Source organism: Aythya ferina (genome assembly GCF_964211825.1).
Source record: "Aythya ferina genome assembly, chromosome: 3".
NCBI lineage: Eukaryota > Metazoa > Chordata > Aves > Anseriformes > Anatidae > Aythya > Aythya ferina.
This window is the reverse complement of record NC_140298.1, coordinates 18,924,660-18,946,590: the sequence shown is the minus strand read 5'-3', so window position 1 is coordinate 18,946,590 and position 21,931 is coordinate 18,924,660. Positions and strand designations below refer to the sequence as shown.

General features: G+C 47.5%; 1 protein-coding gene across 6 annotated transcripts in view; it reads right to left on the bottom strand.

Annotated features, from left to right (window-relative positions):
* Nucleotides 1-14,523, bottom strand: part of PROX1 (prospero homeobox 1) — a 48,581-nt gene extending 34,058 nt beyond the window's left edge. The window contains exons 1-3 of one of the 6 annotated variants that reach the window (XM_084512800.1): nucleotides 14,169-14,523; nucleotides 13,176-13,226; nucleotides 5,355-7,143 (exon numbers count right to left, since the gene is read on the bottom strand). In XM_084512800.1, coding sequence (XP_084368926.1) covers nucleotides 5,355-7,076 — 1,722 coding nt within the window. In that variant the 5' untranslated portion in view covers nucleotides 7,077-7,143; nucleotides 13,176-13,226; nucleotides 14,169-14,523. Of the gene's footprint in view, nucleotides 1-5,354; nucleotides 7,144-12,450; nucleotides 12,552-13,175; nucleotides 13,227-14,168 lie in introns of those variants that run through there. The other 5 variants (XM_084512804.1, XM_084512799.1, XM_084512803.1 and 2 more) reach the window with 5 other exon arrangements.
* Between the last annotated feature and the right edge of the window lie 7,408 nt (nucleotides 14,524-21,931).

Below are 21,931 nucleotides of genomic sequence, written 5' to 3'. Positions count from 1 at the left end.
CTCCGAGGACTGTTTCTCCTAAACACAATTGTTGAAAATTTCACTCCTTTCGCACCTGATGGCAGGGGAAGGCTGACCCGGAGCACAGGCACACTGCAGCCGCCGTGCCCCCGCCACCAGGCTGGGCACACACTGGCACAGAGCATCTCCTGCCAGGCCTTAGTACCAGTAGCACGAGCACATTTTTAGCAGCAGGCTACTGAGATCACCCGGGTTTTTCATCAGAAGACCCTTTTCTCTAATTTGGGAAACTGACTGAAACCCACTCCTTTATTCTAGTGATAAGATTTGTTTTTAGATTGGAGAAATGTGGCATTAAAAAAAAAAAAAAAGTCATTGATAATATTAATTTAAAACCCTCTTATTATCTGGAAGTACACGGAGAACGGCTGAGCTGAACTTGCATTTTGTTTTAGATGCTTGCTGATTACAAAGAAGATAATTTATGACTGACATACTTCTTGTGCCAAGAGAAGAGTTGAAAGAACCTCCAGTTACCTCCATTAGACTGATAGAGAAGTCTAAAAGAGCATTACACTCTGCAGTGCCATCTGTCAAAATACGTAAGTGAAATAATAGTAGCAAGCTGTCACCTATTGCTTAGTGATAAGAGTTTTAGACAAATCAAAACTTCTACACCAGAAATCCCTTTTGTTACACGATCATTTCAGGGAAGCGAGGGGCTGAGAGGGAACTTCAATAAGTAAAAGAAATAAAAATCCTAAGTCTCCCTAATTTGTGATTCCTCCGACACTGCTGACAGGCTGTTATCAGGTTTGGCATACCCTCTCTTTCAACGCGAGCTAAAAGATGGACTTAAACTTTCAAAAAAAAAGCTCCCATATTTGCTGGATTTAAGCATATTAGGCAGTTGTCTAAGCATTTTGATTCCTTTTGCATTTCAGATTTTTAAACATTTTCTGCCATAATGCCAGGGGATATTGATATTGAATGAAACACATATTAAAAGATGTTCTGAGACTCAAATTCCCAGAAATCCATTTTCTATTAAAATTATACTTGTTCTTAAGCACTTGGCAGCCTTAAAGCGATATCAAATATGCAACCAATCTGTATATCTTGCTCCTAAGGTTAACGCTGTACTGTGATAAAAGATCTGATCTGTGATAATCTAGCAAAAAATAGTTAATGACAGACTTAAGAGCTAAGAATTAGATAACCCATTGCTATTTCAGAAAAAAACTGAACTGACCAATTGCTTAATTTCCTTTTTAAGTGCTTGGGCTGAAAAGCAACTGTTCTTCCAAGAAAGCACTAGCTGTTTCCAGGATACTTACACACGCACAATGACTCATGATGAAATAGATTCAGTAAACATACAGCTGTACTGAACACGAGCTAAGCCCCATTCAAGGCCAGGAAAGAAAACGAGCACAAATAAATATTAAGGAGGTAAAGGGAGGAGGGGTGCCGAATGGAACGCAAACAAGCTCTGTCCCAGCAGCTCATGTGGCTTGCCTCAATTCTCCCAGCTATAGCTTTGTGAAGACAGATGACATTCAATTCTATGGGTAATGCAAAATAGACAATAACTGCTGAAACTTGAGCCAGCTGCCAGGTGTAAAAAAAAAAAAAAAAAAAAAAAAAAAGGAAAGAAAAAAAAAAGGAGAGAAAGAAAAGATGATAAATCCATAAATTAATGAAAGACATCTGCTCAGGAACATAAAAGATCAGAGAAACAGTGTACTGCAGCTGAACCTAAAGCAGTGTTCAAACAACCTGAGAGCCTCAGCGCTGTGCACTTACACGGTGCGACGCAGCCTCACCTCACCCAGCAGCAGCAAAAAGGCAAAATGTTAAGAAATAAGAAGCGAAAGGCTGGGAATGAAACCTATATGTGCTCCTGTGTGTTTTAACCAGGGAAGCAGAGAGATAGCACTGCACTGCATTTGTCTCATTTGCACTTTAATCCTCAGGGATAGCTATCCTCTTTTGCAAAAAAAAATATTATTCAATGAAGACAGTTTTTCACTTCTGTTACTCTCAGCCTGAGTTCCCTGAAATGCTCTAGCAGGCTTTTCTATCCTACATGCACTGAGCAGAAGGAAAAGAGGTAAGAATGGGCTGTATCAGGTAGAAAATCTGCACTGCCAAAGCCAAGCTGCTGCTTAAGTTACACCTCAGTTGCTCTCAATAAGCAAAGCTCCAAATCGCTGTATCTCAAAGCATCTTCAAGACCCTCTGAAGAATGGGCCAGCTGGAAAGTACTCTTCTGTCGCTCAGGTTTTATCAACAGCACAGTTATCCAGCTTGCTGTACAATCGCTCATCTTTTTTTTTTTTTTTTTTTTTTTTAAGTTTAATTAGTTTAATTCTAGTCAGATGTAATAACTCCTCATTTCAAAATGTTGTAATTCGCTAATTACAGCTTTCACATATTGGGACTGTGAAACTCATTCCAGTTGGATTGGAATTCTGCTGAAAAATAAATAAATTGCAGAAAGTTTCACTCGTGTCCCACAGCCCTCCAGTCAGAGAGAACACGCCAAACTTCTTCACCTTTACAGATGTCTTAACAGCACACAGGCTACTGTTGTGCTTCAATTTTGATCTATGCAAATGTTTTGGGACTGAACAAGGCTATTTTTCTTGAGATGCAAAGAGGATGCATGACAAAGGAAGACCGTGCAGAAAAACAATTGGCTGTCTGTTTCTTTCAGAATTTGAATAAAACTTAATATTTGATTAAACAGATTAGTTTGCAAAGATATAGACTGCATTCAGGACCAAGATGGGAATTCATGCTGCAGGTGCATCTTATCTTGTTTAGCAACATACGCAAACATTAACCGTTTCCTTCTGCAATTCAGCAAAGAAAGATCAGATGCATTTCACAGGCGTTGGTTAAAAATAAAAAATAAAGAACAGGCTGGTGCAGTGTTTTAGCCTAGGACTAAAACCTGAACTTGGCTGTATCTGCTAGTCTTATGTTCTCATCCTGGCTGTATTGTCCAGGAAAACAGATGTTGCTTTCTGCAGGGAAGAAAGATCTGCTTCTCCCAAGAAATATATTCCTTGTGTATGCACACTCAAGCATGTAAAATAAAAGCGCCACAACAGAACCTACCACAAACAAACCAACCTCCGTACTGCGCCTTTCCCTGGAAACTGCAAGCTACCTGGGCAAAGGAGCCGCTGCTAGAAAACAAAAACACCCCCACAGCTGAACTGTACATCAGGGCACATGTCATGTAGAAATGCTCTTTAGTAAATTTGTTTTCCCTAACAAGTCTGCATCCAGACGGAGCACTTTCCCAAGGGCAGGGGAAGAAGCAAGGGCAAGGAGAGAGGCAGGAACTGCCCCAATGCTCAGCATTTCCCTGGCTAAGCCCCAGGACAGGGCTCTCTCAGCCCGGTTTCAGCAGGAACAAGGAGCTCTGCTAAGGACTGCCAGTGGGGAAGGGCAGGAGAAAGGGGGAGAAACTGCAGGGGCAAGGCAGAGATGCTCCACAGGTGGAGGGGATCACCTGCTGCCACACAAACACTCCCAGTTCATGCATTTTTCCCCCCTTACCACTTCTCTCCCAGGATGGGATAACTACTTTTACACCAAAATAATCAGTACACCTCTGTATTGTTTAGCAGAAATTATTTAATTGCCCTGGCCTGAATCCTGCCCTCAGCTGCCACTCGTGCTGACCTCAGGACTGCTCTGAGAGCATCCCCACTGCATTTCAATATGCAAGAATGATTTTTGGTATGGACCTCCCAAAGTAATAGGAAGTAACTAAGAACGATGCTCCCTTCAGACTGCCTCCCCTGTTTTGCCATACAGTATATAAGGCAAGGTGAAGATTTGCCTGCTGCAGACGCAGCAGAGAGATCTTCCTTGGGATAAAGGTCCCTCCAACATCACGTCCACTGCCAGCTGGCTCTTGAAAACACCAACAGCTAAGGAAGGTGCTTTCAGAGCCTTTCTCCAACAGAAATGGCACTATTCACACTTTTTTTTTTTTTTTTTTTTTTTTTAGCCAAAAACCATCAGACAGCAACAATTCTTCCCCAGACCTGGTCTAGGTTTGACAGGAGACCTTCTGGGGTCTGGGGATGGGTGGTGGCCCTGCAGCGTCTGCGTCCATCCTGGTGGTGCCCACTGCCACAGGAGGGACCGGCCACACCAACAGGAGAAGCAGACAACCCACAGGTCCCCAGCCCTGCCTGCACCCTTCCCACATCCACAGAAGACATGCTGCAATTCCCCTAAAGTCACCAGAGCTGCTAATTGCCTAGAAGACACCCATGGTGGGGCACGGCCTCGTGCATCTGCCCTCACATGACAGCCCTGGGAAGGGGAAAATTTCCTCGGTGTCACTGCTGTTACCCGGGCTGGGGCAGAGTTATCCAGTCACTACTACTGCCATCAACTTGGGAACAAAATTATCTGCTTCTAAGGCTCTGTGCTTGTGCTGCTGCCTTTTGTTGGGATCTTGGAGCATGGGAAAATGCCCATCTACCCTTCATTTAAAATCCTCAATTTTTGCATGGGGCAGACAAGGCATTTTATTAACTTTTAATACAACTGTACTTGGAAGAAAAATCTTTTGACCAAAAAGCATATTAGGGGAGACAATGCAGTGAGTGGGAGGTGTTACTACTAAAAAAGAAAGAAAAAAAATTTCATGCTAGTTTCCAGGAAAAAAAAAAGACTGTCTGAATTTGCCTAAATAAAAGATGGACTTTATTATTTTATTTTTTTTTTTAGCAGGGGAAGTGTCCTGCAAATTTAATACAGCTGAAGTTTTATATTTAATTGTTCTCTCCAGCTTTCCAAAATAATTTGCTTTGTGTACGTTAGGACAAAAGATTTCTGTGTATGGCTGAACAGAGGTTAATCATGCATAGCAGGCAGCTGCACCAGGGCTGAGGAGCAGACCTCTGGGTGGGGGAAAGAACTTGGTGCTGCCTGAATAGATCAGTACCTGGATCTTTTGTGCTTTATTTCCCTTACGTGAGAGCTGATGACACACAAATGACCAAATGCTGTCTCTTTGTGAGCTCCAGCAAGGCCACCATTAAAACAGGCTGTTTTGGGTGGGGAAGGAGGTGGACAAGCAGTGTTTTTGGACGGGTCACCTCCTGACCAGCAGAAAGGAAAACCCAACTGGACAGTCTAAAATGTTGGGTGGATGGGTGTCTCTTTTAATTTGGATGCTGTCACTGAAGGATTACCTCCGGTTACCACCCCATGTTTTATTTCACCAGACAATTCCCCTGCCTGCTCCTCCCACCAGTGCCCCCAGCCCCAATGCCCTCAAGACATCCCCACGGGGTGGGGTTGCCCCAGGTCCTCTCCTGCAGGCCATGGGGCGACCGCTCGCCTTCAGAAAAGGATATTGCACTTCCCGAGTAGGGCGAGATTTCAGACATGTCTTGCAGGTCGCCACACTCGGACTTTATGAGGGACAAAGAGAGACCTTCTGCGGCGCTGGGGGGGTGCGCGGGTGAGCAGGGGTGGTGGTTCATATGGTGCGACGACATCTTGGTCCTCAGACTGGTGGTCTCCCGGGTCAAGTCCAGGGACTCGGGGGAGGCGCGCTCTTTCCCCGGGAAGGAGGCCGACGGGGCGCCCAGGGGGCTCTGGAAGGGGTAGGCCATGAGGGGCAGTGGGAAGGGGTGGCGGAAGGAGGAGGTGGAGAAGCCGGCGGTGGCTGAGAGCGGGGACTGGTGCAGCGAGGCATGGTGGCCGCCGGCCGGTGGGGCCGAGGCAGGCTGGTCGGAGGAGTTCTTGCGGACAACGAGGGGCAGTGCCTCAGTCTGGTCGGTGGCACCGGGCATGGGGACACTGCCGAAAGTGTCAAGGGGGTTTGGAATGATGACGTCCCCGAAGCACTGCAGGCGCTGGTTGGCCGTGTGGAAGTTGTGGTTCTCCCCGTTGACCGCGAACCTCGCCTGCGGGATCTGGAGAGGTGGGAAGACCTGAGGAAGCTGGCGGGAGGGCTTGGACGAGAAAACTTTAACCACTGTGTCCACAACTTGCGACATGGCGGTGTTCAGTTCCTGCTTCAGCGTCTCGGCCAAGTGTTTGCCTTCAGGATGGAAGGAATTTGGCCCTTGCTCCTTCTCCTTGGGACCTTCTCTTTTCGGTTTGTTCTCCGCGATCTCCTGCTCCCGGATGAGGGCCCGGGCCCGGTCAATGAACTGCCCTGGGTCCAGCTCACACATCTCATTGTCCGACCTGCCAACAGAGTCCCCAGCCCGGGCATCCATGGTTTCAGAGCGCATGCTGTCTTCGGACAGGTTGCCATCTTCATCATTTTCAGAGTCGGTGCTGTCGTAGATCTGGTAGAACTTCTCCTGCAGCTGGCGCAGCTGCTTCTGCATGTCCTCCAGCTGCTGCTTCAGCTGTCGGCGCTCCTCTCGCTTCTGCTCCTTCCTTGCTGAAACCAGCTGCTGGAAACTCTGCTGCTGCTGCTGAGGCAGCTTTTGCTTGCGTTTGTTTTCTCGGTAGCTTTCTCGGGGACTTACAGACTGTGGAGCTATTTCTCTTTCATTTTCATTGCCCCTTAATGCCACGCTGGGGGAATGGCTCATACCCCGAATGATATTCTCAACCCGGGCGCGTTTAGCTCTCAGGTGCTCGTCGCATAACCGATCCACATCAAACTGGCTCATAGTCGGCCTGCCAAAAGGGGAAAGACACTCTTGGGGGCTGTCTCTTGAAGAGTTGCTGCATACATCCTCCTGATGTACTTCTGAGCCTGTACTAGAGAGACCGCTGGCTTGGAAACTGGGCTCCGTGCCACCATTTTTGTTCATGTTATTTTTCAACAGCTGGGAAATTATGGTTGCTCCTGGAAAAGGCATCATGGCATCTTCATACGAGTTCGCCCTCTTCAGCAGCTTGCGGAGTACATTTGACTTTTCCCCATCTGCATGCTGCACCACTGAATACTCAACATCCTGCTCTGAACCTTGGGGATTCATGGCACTAAAAAACGTCGCTCTTGCCTTTGCAAAAAATGCAGATGCTGTCCCTACCGTCCTTTTCACTCCAATGTCAACTCTTCTTCTCTTGGTTTGCCTGCTTAAGAGGGCTGTGCTGTCATGGTCAGGCATCACTGGACTGTTATTGTGCCATCTTCAAAAGCTTGTCAGCTGGGCTCAGCTCAAGAATCCTGGGACCCTGGCCAACAGAACAAAAGGACTGATGAATCATTTTCTTTAAATTTCTCCAAATTTCCTGACCTCAATCCTGAATAAAATGCAAAATGCATAGGCTCTGGGATTTATGGCACATTACAATTATTGCAATTTATTATGCACTCTGCTTGAAATGAAACATTTTTAAATATTTCTGCTCCACTGGTTTAAGATGGATTAAGATTTAAAAAAGCAAAAACTGCTTAAGCACCAGTAATATGATTCTCTTGCACAAATGCCTAAAATGATACTGTTTATCTTCAGAAGAAAGAGTAGATTAGAAGAACACAGCCTCTGACAACCAATTGATTAAATTTAGGGCATTGAGATACATGTTACAAAAGAAGATGAAAGTACTCCTTATTTAAGATTTATTGTTAAAACAAGAAATTGTATAAAATTTGGATTAAAAAAATTCAATTGCGATGTAAAAACTGTAATTGTGGTTTTGTATTTTAAAGAGAGATAAAACTGGTAAATAAACATTCGAAGGTCAGAACAACAACTTTCACTTAATTGTAGGCAGGATAGTATACGTGCATGTGAAAGGCAGAGAAACAGAGATGCATTTATGCTTGCAACGTAGAGGGAAAAACTCTCTTAAATAATTAGGGAAACATTTCTTCAGCAAGGCAAAAAAATGCATTAAAACATTTCACGGCCAGGATTATAATATTTACATAGATGTGATTAAATAAAAGCCAAAATGTAGCTCGTTAACACAGCATCGTACGTACCAGAGACTACCCACAACAGTGTTTTGAATTCCTCATATGTTCTTCCCCTTTTCTTAACTTACGTTCTCCAAGTAAGCCCCACCACCGAAGCCTGAATGTTTTGTATTTCACACACTAAACTCGACATTAAATTTTTCACAGAGCAGAAATGAGGCATGTTCAGTGCCACATCTCTCTGCTTTGGAAAAATCTCCAAGAACAGCATCTCAGATGCCCAGTGAAGCCCTTCTTACGCTTGATATTTTGAATACACAGAATCTTATTTCCTGTGACATGCAGAAAAGATGAGAAAAAATATGGAAAGATGAAAGTAGAAACATCAATCAACTGCGTGAGAAAGGAAGATACCTCCTCTTTATATGAACTCTCATTGTTTCCCAGGAACACAGCATAAAAAGATAACACACTTCCTTGCATTTTGTAAAAGGCTCTTGACATAATTTGTGACTTATTAACTAGTGATGCTAAACTCACATTAGACACAAAGCTCTGGACGCTCTTTACCGTTTCTTAAAATTTAACATTCAGTAAAATTAAAATATTTTTCATGCGACGCTTATCTAATATTAAACTTTACATTTGCTTAACAGAGCACAATCTTCACAATAACAGGGTATATTGCCAAAGGCAGCATGCAGACTTTTTGGAATTGCTCCCATCTCTTTCGGTTCACCTGTAAAAACATCTACGTGCTCCCTAGGACTGCATCTGTGGCTAGTTTTAAAGAATGACTACCCATGCAAATAGGCATAATTTCAGCATGAAATAATCTGTAAAATCAAGACAGTAGTCAATGCTTAGTTTGCAACCAGGATGAAAAAAAAAATGAAAAGGAAAAAAGCTTCTAATACTTAGAAACATTATGTTTATTCTGCAGCTTTTGCCCACGTATTCTGGATGTACTGAAAGAATTTTCAGAGATTTGGTGTCACAGTTATGCAAGGGACGTGATGTTTGTTTTTGTTACTGGCTCCTTGCATAGAGGAAAGCAAAGAATGATAAAAATAAAAAAAAATGTCATGAACTCAGATGGGAAATCCAGAGCCTCACATCATTACCAGGACATTGCCTTTAGAGATCGCTCCTTATCACATTAGAAAGTGGAATTGGAAGACCTGACGATAACAACACGGTAGCAAGGAGCTCTGTTGCAGGGGCCCAACTGTACCACCTGCATGCCAGGTAGCATTGCACCCTGCAGACAATGCTCCTGAGTCCACGGCATGCTCGGGTACCAAAATCCTGCTACGTGCCAGTGGCAGAATCAGGCCCTGCTGGGCAGTACGCATTGTGAAAACCCATCTCCTGCTTTCTTTGAATTATTGCAAAAGAAGCAGACTTTGGCTCTAACGATTAGATCTTCCTTTTTTTAAAAAAAAAATAAAAATAAAAATTAGAGGAGTTGGGTTTTCAAAAGGGTTGGTTTTATAAGTGAGGGGCCAGGTTGGCAGGGGTGGGAAGGGTGACACGCCACCCCAGTTGCTCAGCAGGAGATACCAGCACAGTGTGAACCATGGTCAAGGTTGACCTTCCAGTCTAGCGGTGTTAATATGAAAGTGATATAAACTAATTGCAAGATAACTGTAAGAGCTCTTGCATGCTGCCTGTACGATACTCTGAAGGCATTCTGTGTAAAGACAGTAGTTGCCAATAGGAAAAAAAACAACCAGCACCGAAAACCTTCGTGCCTTTCCTTCCGTTTCTGCAGTCAAGCTCTACTTGACTAAGATCCAGCAGTATGTTCCCACACTTGTACCAAAAACCTCATGTCAGGTTCCCAGTTTTGCACGTTTCCCAGCAAATTCAGGTGCCTGAATGCTGTTTCCCGCTCTCTTGCCCAATCCCAACCAAGGACACACATGGGGAGGGCTCGCTGTACCCTTGAGTCAGCAGCTCAGGAAATAGGCTGTCCTGCGCCAGGTTGGAAGGTCATTGCCATGCATCCTTCCTCCCCAGTGTCCATCTTCCTCTCCCCGAGCCCCCGCACCAACAGGCATGCAGCAGGAGGTGCTCTGCAGTGGTGCCCCCTCCTTTCCTCGCTGGAAGCACCAGAGGTATCGTGCCCTTAACCGAGGCATTAAGCAATATCCCCCATTTGCCCTGGTGTTACACTGAGCCTACAGCCCGCCAGCGTTAAGGCTTGCAGCCCTTTCGGCTCATAGATGAGAAAAACTTCTACTTTAGCCTGGCACAACAGAATGGACGTCAAATGGCCAGTTAGTGTTTTGGTCATGGAGGACCAAAAGCAGTTCAGACCCCAAGGGAAGTGGAAAGTCCCCTACAGCAAGATGCAAAACCCCAGCCACGGCTGGGAAAATTTGATACTGGTGAGATTAGAGCTGGGTTAATAGGGAAGTCTTGGGAAAAAAAGAAATTTAGGAAGTTTGTGTCCTTTACATGGTACTTTGGTCATGTATTGTCTCAAAACAGTGTTTCATCCACCTACCGTCTCTGGACAGCTATCCAGAAATACACACTTAGAAAGATAGCTTAGATCGTCAAGGTCTATGTACAAATCTTTAGGAGCCCCATTTCTTTATGAAATACACAGCTTGAAATTCTTGACGGTTAAATTTGCTTTACAGGTCACTTTTAATGCTCCTTGCTTACCATGGAGTATTATGTTAAATTTACTCTCCACATCTAGAGCCTCAACTCTCACGGTGCAGCTTCCTCAGAATGGGGAACCGAATGCTTTCCATTCCCATGCAACTCAAAAATACAACTAAGGCCTCAGCACTTTCTAAGTCCACCCAAAAGCATGCCGTGCGTTACTGTATTTGCAAATTTACTTTTGAAACTTTTGTTTAAGGAGACTTGATTAAAATGCAGCTATGAATAACTTCTTAATAGCACAGTGGCTACAGGCATGGATTTATTTCATATCCATGTGATATGCACTGACTGTTAACTGAAAACGGATTCATTTCTAGGTACCGCAGACTTCCTGTTCCCGAACCTTTAGCTAGAATGGTGTTTAGAAAGGAATAGGACATCAGGTATTTAACCGCACTCATTACAAAGAGATTGATTTCTGTAATCAATTTTATTAACTCATCTACAAAGGTGCTGATCATTTTCTCCCATATCATTCATATACCTATGAGATATAATGGGGATTTAATTTCAATCTCACCCTACTTAGCCGCTCTGAAGGAACTCGGTCTAACCTAACATGCTCAAGTGATAGGGAACAGCCACTGAATTCACAGCAGTGAAGTGCAAAACTTGACAAATATTCACTGGTGAATGCAAGGAGCTATCAGTTTATAGAGCTGAAATCAGTCCTATCTTTTCGCAAGCCAACAACTTTCTTTGGTCCAGCGTCTGCCTGCTTGATGTCAGCCCATCACACCAATACTACACGGGGAATTTACCACGCTTCTGCTAACAGAAATATTTAAATCTTTCGCTCTAAAGCGCTGCACTGAGCATGGATTTGCCAGAAGCAGCCACGAAGAGCAGGATGAAAATTATTCCAGTCAACAGCATTTCCCACACAAAACCACAGCTAAAATCTGAAGAACAGCTGACACTCATTCACCATAAGTCTGATCAACGCTAAAATAACTTCAGCTGCTAAAGAGAAAGTACCACCCTTTCATACAGTTTTGACACAAGTTTTCTTGGGAGAAAGGCTTATCTAACTCCCTCAGTTGAGACATGCCATAAAGCACCATGAAACAAGGCAGAAACAAGTAGCACCAACAACTACTTCGTTAGGATTTACCCGTAACAAGAGGTAAAAATCAGAATGTGATTTCCTCGAAAATTACACTACCTGCTCCTGAGCATGCAACAGAGAAGCCAGCAGGGCCCAATCCCGCAATGCCTTCAGCAAGTCCTGCGAGTGCCCCACATCCTCAGTTCCCATCGACTACAGCACACACAGACAGAGCTCTCTAAGAGGAGGTGTTCGGCATCTCATTAGTCCTGGCCTTTATTTTGGGGAGACGCACGGCCCTCCACCAACTATCTGCGCTCTGCACTCACTGCCTGGGGAAACAGATTCCTTCAACGAGAAAAAGAAATCGAGCCGTTCAAGGTGCAAAATTGAAAACATTTCCCTCCTAGCATGCCGGCTTGGTCCTTGCTATTTCACTTGTCATGAAGAAAATAACTCACGTGGACTCTGTGCATAGACAATACTGAAACGGTTGCAAGACAAATTCCTACTGCAAACTCAGCCCAAGTTCTCCAAGGGTTTTTTCCCATGCTCCACGATGCCGTTAAATCAGAGTCCTTGAATTAGTTAACCTAGCAGTTAGTCTGCACTTTGAGACAGAATAAATCATTATTCAGGGAACTACAGCCACCAGTATTTACAATTCTGCCCCGAATCAAATTAAATTCCAATTTCCAAACCTGTCCAATCTTACGACTGCCTTCATTTATCAGCCGATCATAAAAAAGAAAGAGAAGTCGCATGAACCGGGAGGCCTCCGAGCTCAGCTGGCAGGAAAGTCAGCTGGAGGCACTGCCGGTGCCATTCGGCCAGCGGGAGACAGCTCTCGGAATAATTTCATGGGGAGCTGATAGCAAAAAGTCTCTACCTTGGAGTTTTTACCTCGGCTCGGCTCCTGCAGCGACGATCCTCTATCCACCCCCCGAGCACCTCCCGGCCCGGGATACCTCGGAGAAAGGCCAAAAAGCACCCAAAACGAGCAAGAAGGGGCCGCGGAGGCTTCAAACTTTCCCTGATTGACGGCTGCTCGCAGCCCAACCGAGGGGAGAGGAGCGGGGAGGGGGCTCGGGGGCGGGCAGCGCTCGGCGGCGGGGGGCGCAGCGCCGCGGGCATTGCGCGGCTCGGCCCCGCCAGGTGCTGCCCCCGGCCCCCCCCCCCCCCCCCCCCCCCGCAGTTTTTTCCCGGAGCAGCGGAGACCCCCGCCCGTTCGGCCGGAGGTTTAGCATCCTCCAGCTTTGCTGTGGACCCCTTCCCGTCGGGGCCCCGCAGCCCGCCTCGGTTTTGGGGTTCTCCCCGCGGCGGGTTGCAGACCCTAAAGCCTCCTCTCCCCCCCCCCAGCCCCCCCCCCTCCCGCGCCGTAACTCCGTTTGAACGCATGGCAAAGTGCTTCGGGGCGCTCGGGAACCGTAAAAACGCTCAGGAGGATCTCCGGCAAAAGCTAAGGGAAAAAAAAAATAACCCACCTCCCCCGATTGGAATAAACAACCCCAAACAAGCAAACAACCAGAAAGTAGCAGCAACCCTAGCGCTCGGCCACACCAGCGCTCCTATCCCGCGCCCCGCATCCCATCTCCCCGTGTGCTCGCTACCTACCGCTCCAATCCCATTTTCTCCACACTTGCCCAATTCGCAGCTCGTCCCACCCTTGGAAATGACAAAGTGATCGCAACGAGGAGCAGACTAAGAATAATGATAATAATAATAATAAAAAAAAAAGTCCCTGCCCTTCCCGGCCGGGGTTAAAAAGGAGAAGTAACGACATGCAAACGGCAGGCAAATGGGAAGGGACAAAAAGAGCGGCGGCGATAATAAACAAGACAAAGGGGAGCCTCGGAGCACCCGAGCAGGAGTTGGAGGCAGGGGATGGGGAACTTCGGCGGGGGGCAGGAGGAAGCCAGGACCACGAAGAAGGAGCCCGAGAGCCGCCGCATCTCCCGGCCCCGCCGAAACGCCCCCGAGCAGCGGGACAAGACAAAAAGGAGCCCCCCGGGGGCGAGGGGGGGTCCCGCGGCGGGGACCTGCGGCCGCCCGGTGGGAAGTCTGGGAACGGGGAGCGGGGTTTGGCAGGGGGGCTCGTCTACACCCCCCCCCCCCCCTTCTCTTCCCCGTGTCATTTAAAGCAGCCCCAAGTGGGAATTTAAAAAAAGAAAAAAATAAATAAAGAAAGAAAGAAGAAGAAGGAGAACGAAGAATGAGAGAAGGAGAAAGAAGGAAAAGGAATAGAAGGAAAAAGAATAGAAGGAGAAAAACTGAAGGAAAAAATAAAAGGAAAAATATATAGAAGAAGGGAAAAAATAGAATGAAAATATAGATGGAAAAGAAATAGAAGAAGGAAAAATAATAAAAGAAGGAAGAAGAATAGAAGAAGGGAAAAGAACAGAAGAAGGGAAAAGAATAGAAGAAGGGAAAGAATAAAGAGGGAAAAAGAATAGAAGAAGGAAAAAAGAAATAGAAGAAGGTAAAAAGAAGGAAAAGAAATAGATGAAGGAAAAGAATGTATGGAAAAAAATAGAAGGAAAAAATAGAAGAAGAAAAAAAAAAGAAGAGGGAAAGCAGGGGCTGAGGAGAGAGGGAGAGGATACTTACTCGGTGCAGAGGCGACGAAACTGAGCCTCTCTTTTTTTTTTTTTTTGCCGGTGCAAAGAGAGAGAAAGGGCGACGCGCACATGCACGGCGCGCCCGCGCCCCGCTCGCTCACACGCGCGCTCGGAGCAGCGCCGCTGCTGGGGGCTGCGGGGGCTGCGCGGGGCTGCGCGGGGGAGTGTGCGGGGCCGTGCGGGGCTGCGCGGGGCTGTGCGGGAGCGTGCGAGCGTGCGGCGCCGTGTGCGCGGCGAGTGTGCGGGAGCGCGGCGGGGCAGGGCTGGGCAGGGCTGGGGCTGGGCTTGGGGCTTGGGCTTGGGGCAGGGCTGGGGCTGGGGCTGGCCGAGCCGAGCCGAGCCTGGCCAAGCCGAGCCGCGCCGCGCCGAGCCGGGCGCTCCGCACCGCCCCAAGATTTACTTTAAGACACAGCTGAAGGAAACAGGAAGACCCGACGTCACGCTCCGAGTGACGTGGGCCCGGCCCGGCGCCCAATCGGCAGGCTCCTTGGGCCGGGGGGGGGCCGGCGAGAATTTGGCAGGAGCCGGGGGAGGGCTCCGGGGGGGCCCCGACACCGCCCCGGTCCCCCCCCGCCGGCCGGCGGCGTGGGGCGCGCACCTGCGTGGGGCCAAAAACTTCGCCCAAAGTCGACCCCGGGGGCGAGAGGGGACGCGGGGGGGCTCCGCGGGGGATGCCCGGGGGTGTCCGGGGGTGCTGCGTGTGCGCGGGGGGGTCCACGCGTGTTTCCAAGCGTCCCCGCGCCCCGCCGCGCTTGTGCCGCGCGTGGGGCAGCGCGATGGGGAGCGGGGCTCGGCGGCGCTCCGAAAGTTTGGGGCAAGTGGCGGGCACCCCGAGGCGGCTGCCAGCCGGCTCCCGCTTTAAAATCGATAGGGGGAAAATTAAATTCTCCTCCTTATCGGCTCTCAGCGGCAAAAAGAAAGGATGCTCCCGGCCCGGCCGGCAGCGCAGCGCCGCGGTGTGCGGGCAGAGAGCGCCCGGCTGCTGCCGCTGCGGAGCCGAAATTTGGCCCGGGGGGGCGAGGGCAGGCACCGCACCCGCGACTCCGCTTGGCTTCTCTCCCTCCGACAGCCCCCTGCCCGCTTTTCCCCATCTGGGGCTCCGGAGCGGAGCCCCCCGGCCGGCCCCACGCGTGGGTACGCGCAGGGTGCCGGCACCCCCTCTGCCTGCCCTGGGCACGGACACCCCGTGGCTGCAGGAGTTTGGGACCCCAAAGCTGTCCCCCACTCTGGGACCAGGCTCCCTCTGCCCCACCGGGACCAGGGTCACGCGTGGGGATGCAATTCCCCGGTGGGACAGGCTGCGGGGGGGTGCTTTTAGGGGCCACCTTTAGGAAAAAGGGATGCTGAGCCCTTGGCTGGGTCCCCGCGTGTCCATCGCACCTTGCCGGGTGCCAAATTCAGGCTCCCCTTGTAGCCCTAAGTGCTGCAGGGGCTGCGGAACAAGGGTGCAGAAGTGTGCCTGGACGCGGGGGGAGATAGGCTAAATCTGGCGGGTGAGTGACTCTCCTGAATTCTTTTCCTCTTTTTTTTTTTTAAAAAAAGGACACCATGATTTGTACAGAGGTGAAGCCGAATGGTTGCAAACACAAATCCATAACTAAAAACTAACTGCCTCTGCCAGTGGGCTCATCACCACCAGGGCTCAACTTCGCTTTGACTGCCACCGGTTTGCTTGAGGTGGAGAAAAGAGAAACTGAGGCACTGTGGGTGCAGCAGCGTCCCCAAGGTCATGCAGCCTGGGTCCCTTGAACGCCCCCTTCCACCTGAATGCCCCAGACCCTATGTCCTTTTCCATCACAGCGGACACGCAGCCTTTTAAGGAGCTCAAGTCGATATTTCAAAGCCTAGCAGTAAAAGTAGTCCCCCACCCACCCGAATCATAGGCCTGGTGATGGGGCAGGCTCCTGGTGCTGCAGGTTGGTTCATGGCTGGTGGCCCCTCACTGCCCCACAGCCCCTGGCCAACTGCACATGGGGTCCCAGCAGTGAGCTGAGGTCCCATGTCCCTCGGTAAGCGATAGATCTCAAGTAGCCTCCCATAATGTCTGTTTCCTGAATTTTGAACCTCTCCCTCCAAATTAATTCACATTGACAAAGTTTGGATCCACAGTCAGGGGGTGCGGGCTCTCTTCTCCTGCCCCACTGCCACCAACTAATGCTTGGTGTGTCTCCAACTTCAGACCCAAATACTGCATTTCCTCCAGATACGGGGCTCATCAGGTCTACGTTCAGCCAGCTGTGAGCTTTGGCCCATCAGAAATAAATCCTCCTCCAAATTTTGGTACCTCAGACGAGAAAACGTTCACTGCGAGCTGACAGTTTTCTGCATGTGTATTTGTTTCTTCAAGGGGAAAAAGCAGATGCAAGAAACTTGGGAAAACTTTTGAAATGTGTCCATGGCCATGGGTGATTCCTCTGTCCCTTTGCAGTACGACAAGAAAATTGGAAGTGACAAGGGTTTATTGTTGGGACTGCCTTTTCTTTGATCATTTTCCTTGCGCTGTCTGCTCACAGCAAATGAAGTAAAGAGTTGTGAATACATAGCAGGTTTTCTTTTCTTTTTTTTTTTTTTTTTTTTTTTTTCTTCCTAAGGGATGGGGAAGGACCAAACACTTTCATGTGCAAAACAAACAAACAAACAAACAAACACATCAGGCATGATTCTGCTCCTATTTACGCTAATGATAATTCAAAATAACTCTACTGATATCAATAGATTATCAGCAGCATGGTGTATGAGAGAGCCTTTCCTCACCTCCCTTCATCCTGGCTTCTCCTTCCAGAAAGGAAACCTTTGGAGGAAAATGCCTTTAACCTGGAGAGTAAATGCAACCTAGGTGGTTCAGCAAAGTGCAATTTAACTTAAGAAGCTGGTATTGATGGAAATAGAATTGTTACAAAAAAAAAAAAAAAAAAAAAAAAAAAGGAAAAAGAAAAGAAAACCTCCAGAGAAGAGAAAGTGAACTAAACTAATCCTATTAAACGTGGTAGCATGTTTCTGTGCAGTGCGCTGAGAGATTAAGCACAGGAAAAGGGATAAGTGCTGCTTCAGTTTCACTAAACTAATGTGACAACTTGTCATTGGAAATCTTTACAGCTTGTTAGCAGATGACTAGCTGATTCAGATATGTTTTCTACCATTTCCTTTGTGTCTGGGGGTGGTGTTTTTTCTTTCCTGTTCCTTTCTTATCCATACTGCTCTATTCTGCTTTTTAATCCTTCATGTCTCCTTCAAGTCAAAACATTTAACTTGCTTTAATCAATATTTTGTTTTGAAGATGTCCCTTGACCTTTTGTTTGTGCAAATTAACCTTCAAGGGCACCTCATTCATTCATTAACCTCAGTGGGATGCCGTATCCCTCAGACATGGCATTTTAGGATGCATAAAACATTTATGAACATTTAGAGATATTGTAGTGAATGACTGTAATGCTGCTGCTAATACTACTACTAATATATATGAACATTTAGAGATATTGTAGTGAATGACTGTAATGCTGCTGCTAATACTACTAATAATATATTTGCTGTCCTTTTCTTTTCTTTTCTTTTCTTTTCTTTTCTTTTCTTTTCTTTTCTTTTCTTTTCTTTTCTTTTCTTTTCTTTTCTTTTCTTTTCTTTTCTTTTCTTTTCTTTCCTTTCCTTTCCTTTCCTTTCCTTTCCTTTCCTTTCCTTTCCTTTCCTTTCCTTTCCTTTCCTTTCCTTTCCTTTCCTTTCCTTTCCTTTCCTTTCCTTTCCTTTCCTTTCCTTTCCTTTCCTTTCCTCTCTTCTCTCTTCTCTTCTCTTCTCTTCTCTTCTCTTCTCTTCTCTTCTCTTCTCTTCTCTTCTCTTCTCTTCTCTTCTCTTCTCTTCTCTTCTCTTCTCTTCTCTTCTCTTCTCTTCTCTTCTCTTCTCTTCTCTTCTCTTCTCTTCTCTTCTCTTCTCTTCTCTTCTCTTCTCTTCTCTTCTCTTCTCTTCTTTCTCTTCTCTCTCCTCTCCTCTCCTCTCCTCTCCTCTCCTCTCCTCTCCTCTCCTCTCCTCTCCTCTCCTCTCCTCTCCTCTCCTCTCCTCTCCTCTCCTCTCCTCTCCTCTCCTCTCCTCTCCTCTCCTCTCCTCTCCTCTCCTCTCCTCTCCTCTCCTCTCCTCTCCTCTCCTCTCCTCTCCTCTCCTCTCCTCTCCTCTCCTTTGACTCTCCCCCCCACCAAAGGCATGATTGTTGAGTAAATGGAAAAAAACATTTTACAACATTAAAGGAAGACTGTTTAGAAAAGGAAGGCCCTGCTGAGGTGTAGAGGAAGCCTGTTTATTAACACTGGACACCTCTTATCTCAGGCAGCTCCAGATGGATGTCCCCTTGGCAATTCCCACTCTGTGCCAAGTGGGGTTAAGCAGGGTAACCACCTTGATGTGGGCTGGTGATCACCAGGGGATCATCGGCTCCTTCAGAGAGAAATTTTAGCAGAAACCTGGGGTGGGGGAGGGAGAGCCATCAGGCCCCAGCATAAAAAGCTTGCACGTGGCCAGATTTACCTTTTGTGGCTGTAAATTGCTTGCTGCCTGGGACAGAGCCAGGTTTTGATTGAGAGATAAAGTAGTTCAAATCTGTCAATAATTAACTGTCACTCAATTAAGGGTTTCTTAACAAATTAGCACTTGGTGGCACCTAAGGTGCAGGTTTTTTCATGGGAAAAGGCTGACGGAGTGACATTGGCCATTAAGCTTGCCTGCCCACCGAGTATCACCTAATGTCCTGCTTGGTTTTAACACCACTGTGCAAATCTGGGGAACTGGTTCCCAAACCCTGTTTCTGCCAGGTTGCTTTTAAGATTAACCATTTGTGCCTTTCCAGGCGAGGCAATGCAGGATGGGGCTGTATATAAGGGCGACAGAGGTAGCTTTTGTGCCCCTTTGGTAGCAGACATTTTGCCAGTTTCCTTTCACCCCTCTCTGAACCAGCAACACTGTGGGCATGTCATCCCCCTCTTTGCCTTCACTGTCCCTTCAGAAATCATGAGTGAATGCAGTCTGGGAGACGTGATGCTGGACAAGTCTAAAAACAACATATAAGATGCTCTCCAGGTGGTTCTTCTTGAACAGAGACTTTGGGGATGCACACCTATCTTGTGCCAAACCTCATCCCAACGCAGCTTTCTTTCTATTAATCATGTCAGAAGAGCTGCCAGAGAATGACCGCTCTCAGCCTGTGCCACCCTACCACAGCTCAAAGATCTCAACTATTTTAGCAGCCTCCATGGGGAGGGGTTAGAAGCACATAAAAAGTACCGTGGGCTGCCCTGCCTGTCCTAGCAGTGGTGTTAAAAGTCTTAAGAAGTTTAAAGTCGTAAAGCAGGAGAAGAGGATGCTATTTGGTAGTGTAAAACCCTACTCTACCCCACTGAATAATCAAAGCTGGTATTGAACAGGAAACGTCGTTTAATTTTATAGACTTTCTTTTGGTTGGTTGGTGTTTTTAAGAGAGGGGAAGATATTTCTGTAGAGGGATTATAACCCAGGGAAAATTATTTTGATGATTTTTTTTTTGTGTGTGTGTGCTGAATTAATTTATTTTTATGTTATACAGCCACAGCTTTAAGGAGCCATCTTCTCTAATAAAAACCGTTCCTGGTATTTTCAGGGTGCATATTATCTGTCACCACTAAGGACACAGTCCTGCCAGGCACTGAGGGACAATTTTTTCCGGGACATAGATGCAACTAATAACAATTTAAAACAATCTCAAGGGCTACACTGAGAATTTTAAGAGTGCAGGTGGCTGGGTGTGTTGTAAAATCCTGAAAAAGCCAATGGGTTTAGGAGCCCAGAGCAGAACATAGGGTGAGTGTAGGTGTCTGCAGCTCGTCCAGCTCAGGAGATGTGCTCCTTGGTGCTTCAGTGTCATCTCTGTGTCTGGGCATCCCCTCAGCAGGTGGCTGAGGACTGGGGTAGCTGGGGGTTTGCCAGGAGCCAGGACATGTGCTTTCTCCATGCCTACTGGCTCCAGCAGAAATCCACTCGGTACTGCTTTCTTTGCTAGACGTCCTCATGGTGGTGTCAGTTCCCATCTTTCATAGGACAGCCTACAAGTGAGGGTGTCTAGCCTAAGGGCGGGAAATTTGCCTTTAACACTTTCCTCATCCTGAAGCCAGGCAAAATAGAGGCTCTCTTCTCCCAGAAAAAGTACCCTGGCCACGGGGCTGTGAGATGGGATGTTCCTTTCCCCTCCTTTTGGGGTTTCGTCCTGCTGCAGCAAGGAACCGAACCATCACAGGGCTGAAAGGAGAAAAAAGGAATGAGCCTGAGTTTGTGAAAGGTGAACGAACCGGGGGGGAGGCACCCTGGGCTCTGCACCCAGGATTACCTAATTTACCTGCCCACGATGGCTCTCTAATGCAGAATAAGTCTCTAGCCTGGGGAGGGGAGGACACAGGAGTCCCCTAGTCCAGGTGATGCACGCCCCTGGGGCATGGTCTGTGTTGTGCCCCTTTGCCAGCAGCCTGGGGTCCACTCTGTGGTGCTGCACAGCTTCCCTGCAGCGGGTGGAGGATGTCCCAGCAGTGAGCACAAAGGCACTAACATCTTCTGCGGGTATTAGCCTCGAGTAGCTGAGCCAGAGGTACCTGCATCATGTAAACAATTAATCCCGGGGTGCCCTGCGCTGCCTCCGGAGTTACTGGGAGTTACCGGTGCCTCTCACTCCACAGCGGCAGGGCGAAAATAATGTAGGTGCCTTTTTCTGGAAAGGAAATACATCCTTGACATAAAGGTCAAATGGCATTTATAACAACATTAATAATTTCAGAGCATTGTGCTATTGGATTCTAGGAATGATTAGACCTACTTGGCAATGCTATTCAGTTGCTTTTGCAAGAGAAATACACTGTTTACCTCCTGAGAGATTCATAAGGAAAAAAAATCCAATCTATATCAATGAGTAAGATATTTTCCTTACCAGAGATATTGATTTAAATATTGACTTCACTGCTGGAGGGTTATTTCACTCCGTGCTTCAGATACTCATTGTCAAGTGACATGTGTTTTATGTACTAATAAAAATGCGATTTCTGGCACAGTCATCTTATCTGCATGGTTCTGACTTTCTGAATTCTGCCCATCTGAAGCAGTTGCCCTTTCTAAAACTGAGGACTTATTTTCTTGCAAGTGTCAATGCGCTTTGCTCGATGTGAATTCCCTTCAGTCGGGACCCAAACAAACAAACATTAAAAATTGCACACAGCCCCTTTGTCCTGCCTGCCCATCTTCCTTTCAATCTTTCAGCAAGGGGTTTAGGCTCTGCAAGACAGAAGTTTCTTTATTTAGCAACAGAAAAGGTGCCGCTGCAGAACCTGTTACAGCTTGTCAGGGACGCAGCCAGGCCGGACACTGCCTTTTTCTGACTCGGTTATACAGTGGCTTTCCTGATGGCTTGCTGACCCCCATAACGGTGACAGTCATAAATACAGCAACAGGTCATGGCACCAAGCAGCAGCCCACCAGACGTGTCAGCTCCCCCTTGTGCAAAGTGCCAACCCAGGAAAAAAAAAAAAAAAAGTGAGGAACACCCCACACCATCCCCATCCCCGTCCCCGTCCCCATCCCCGTCCCCATCCCCATTCATCACCCCCAGCTTGCAGACTTGGCAATTTATGGCACCAGAGCCGTGTATCCACAAGGCAGCAGACACTGCCAAAGGGTTTCACTGATGCAAAGCTCCTTAAAGTACCTGGAGGAGCCTTGGGTGCAGAACTGGATGTACAATCCCACAGGACTGGGAGC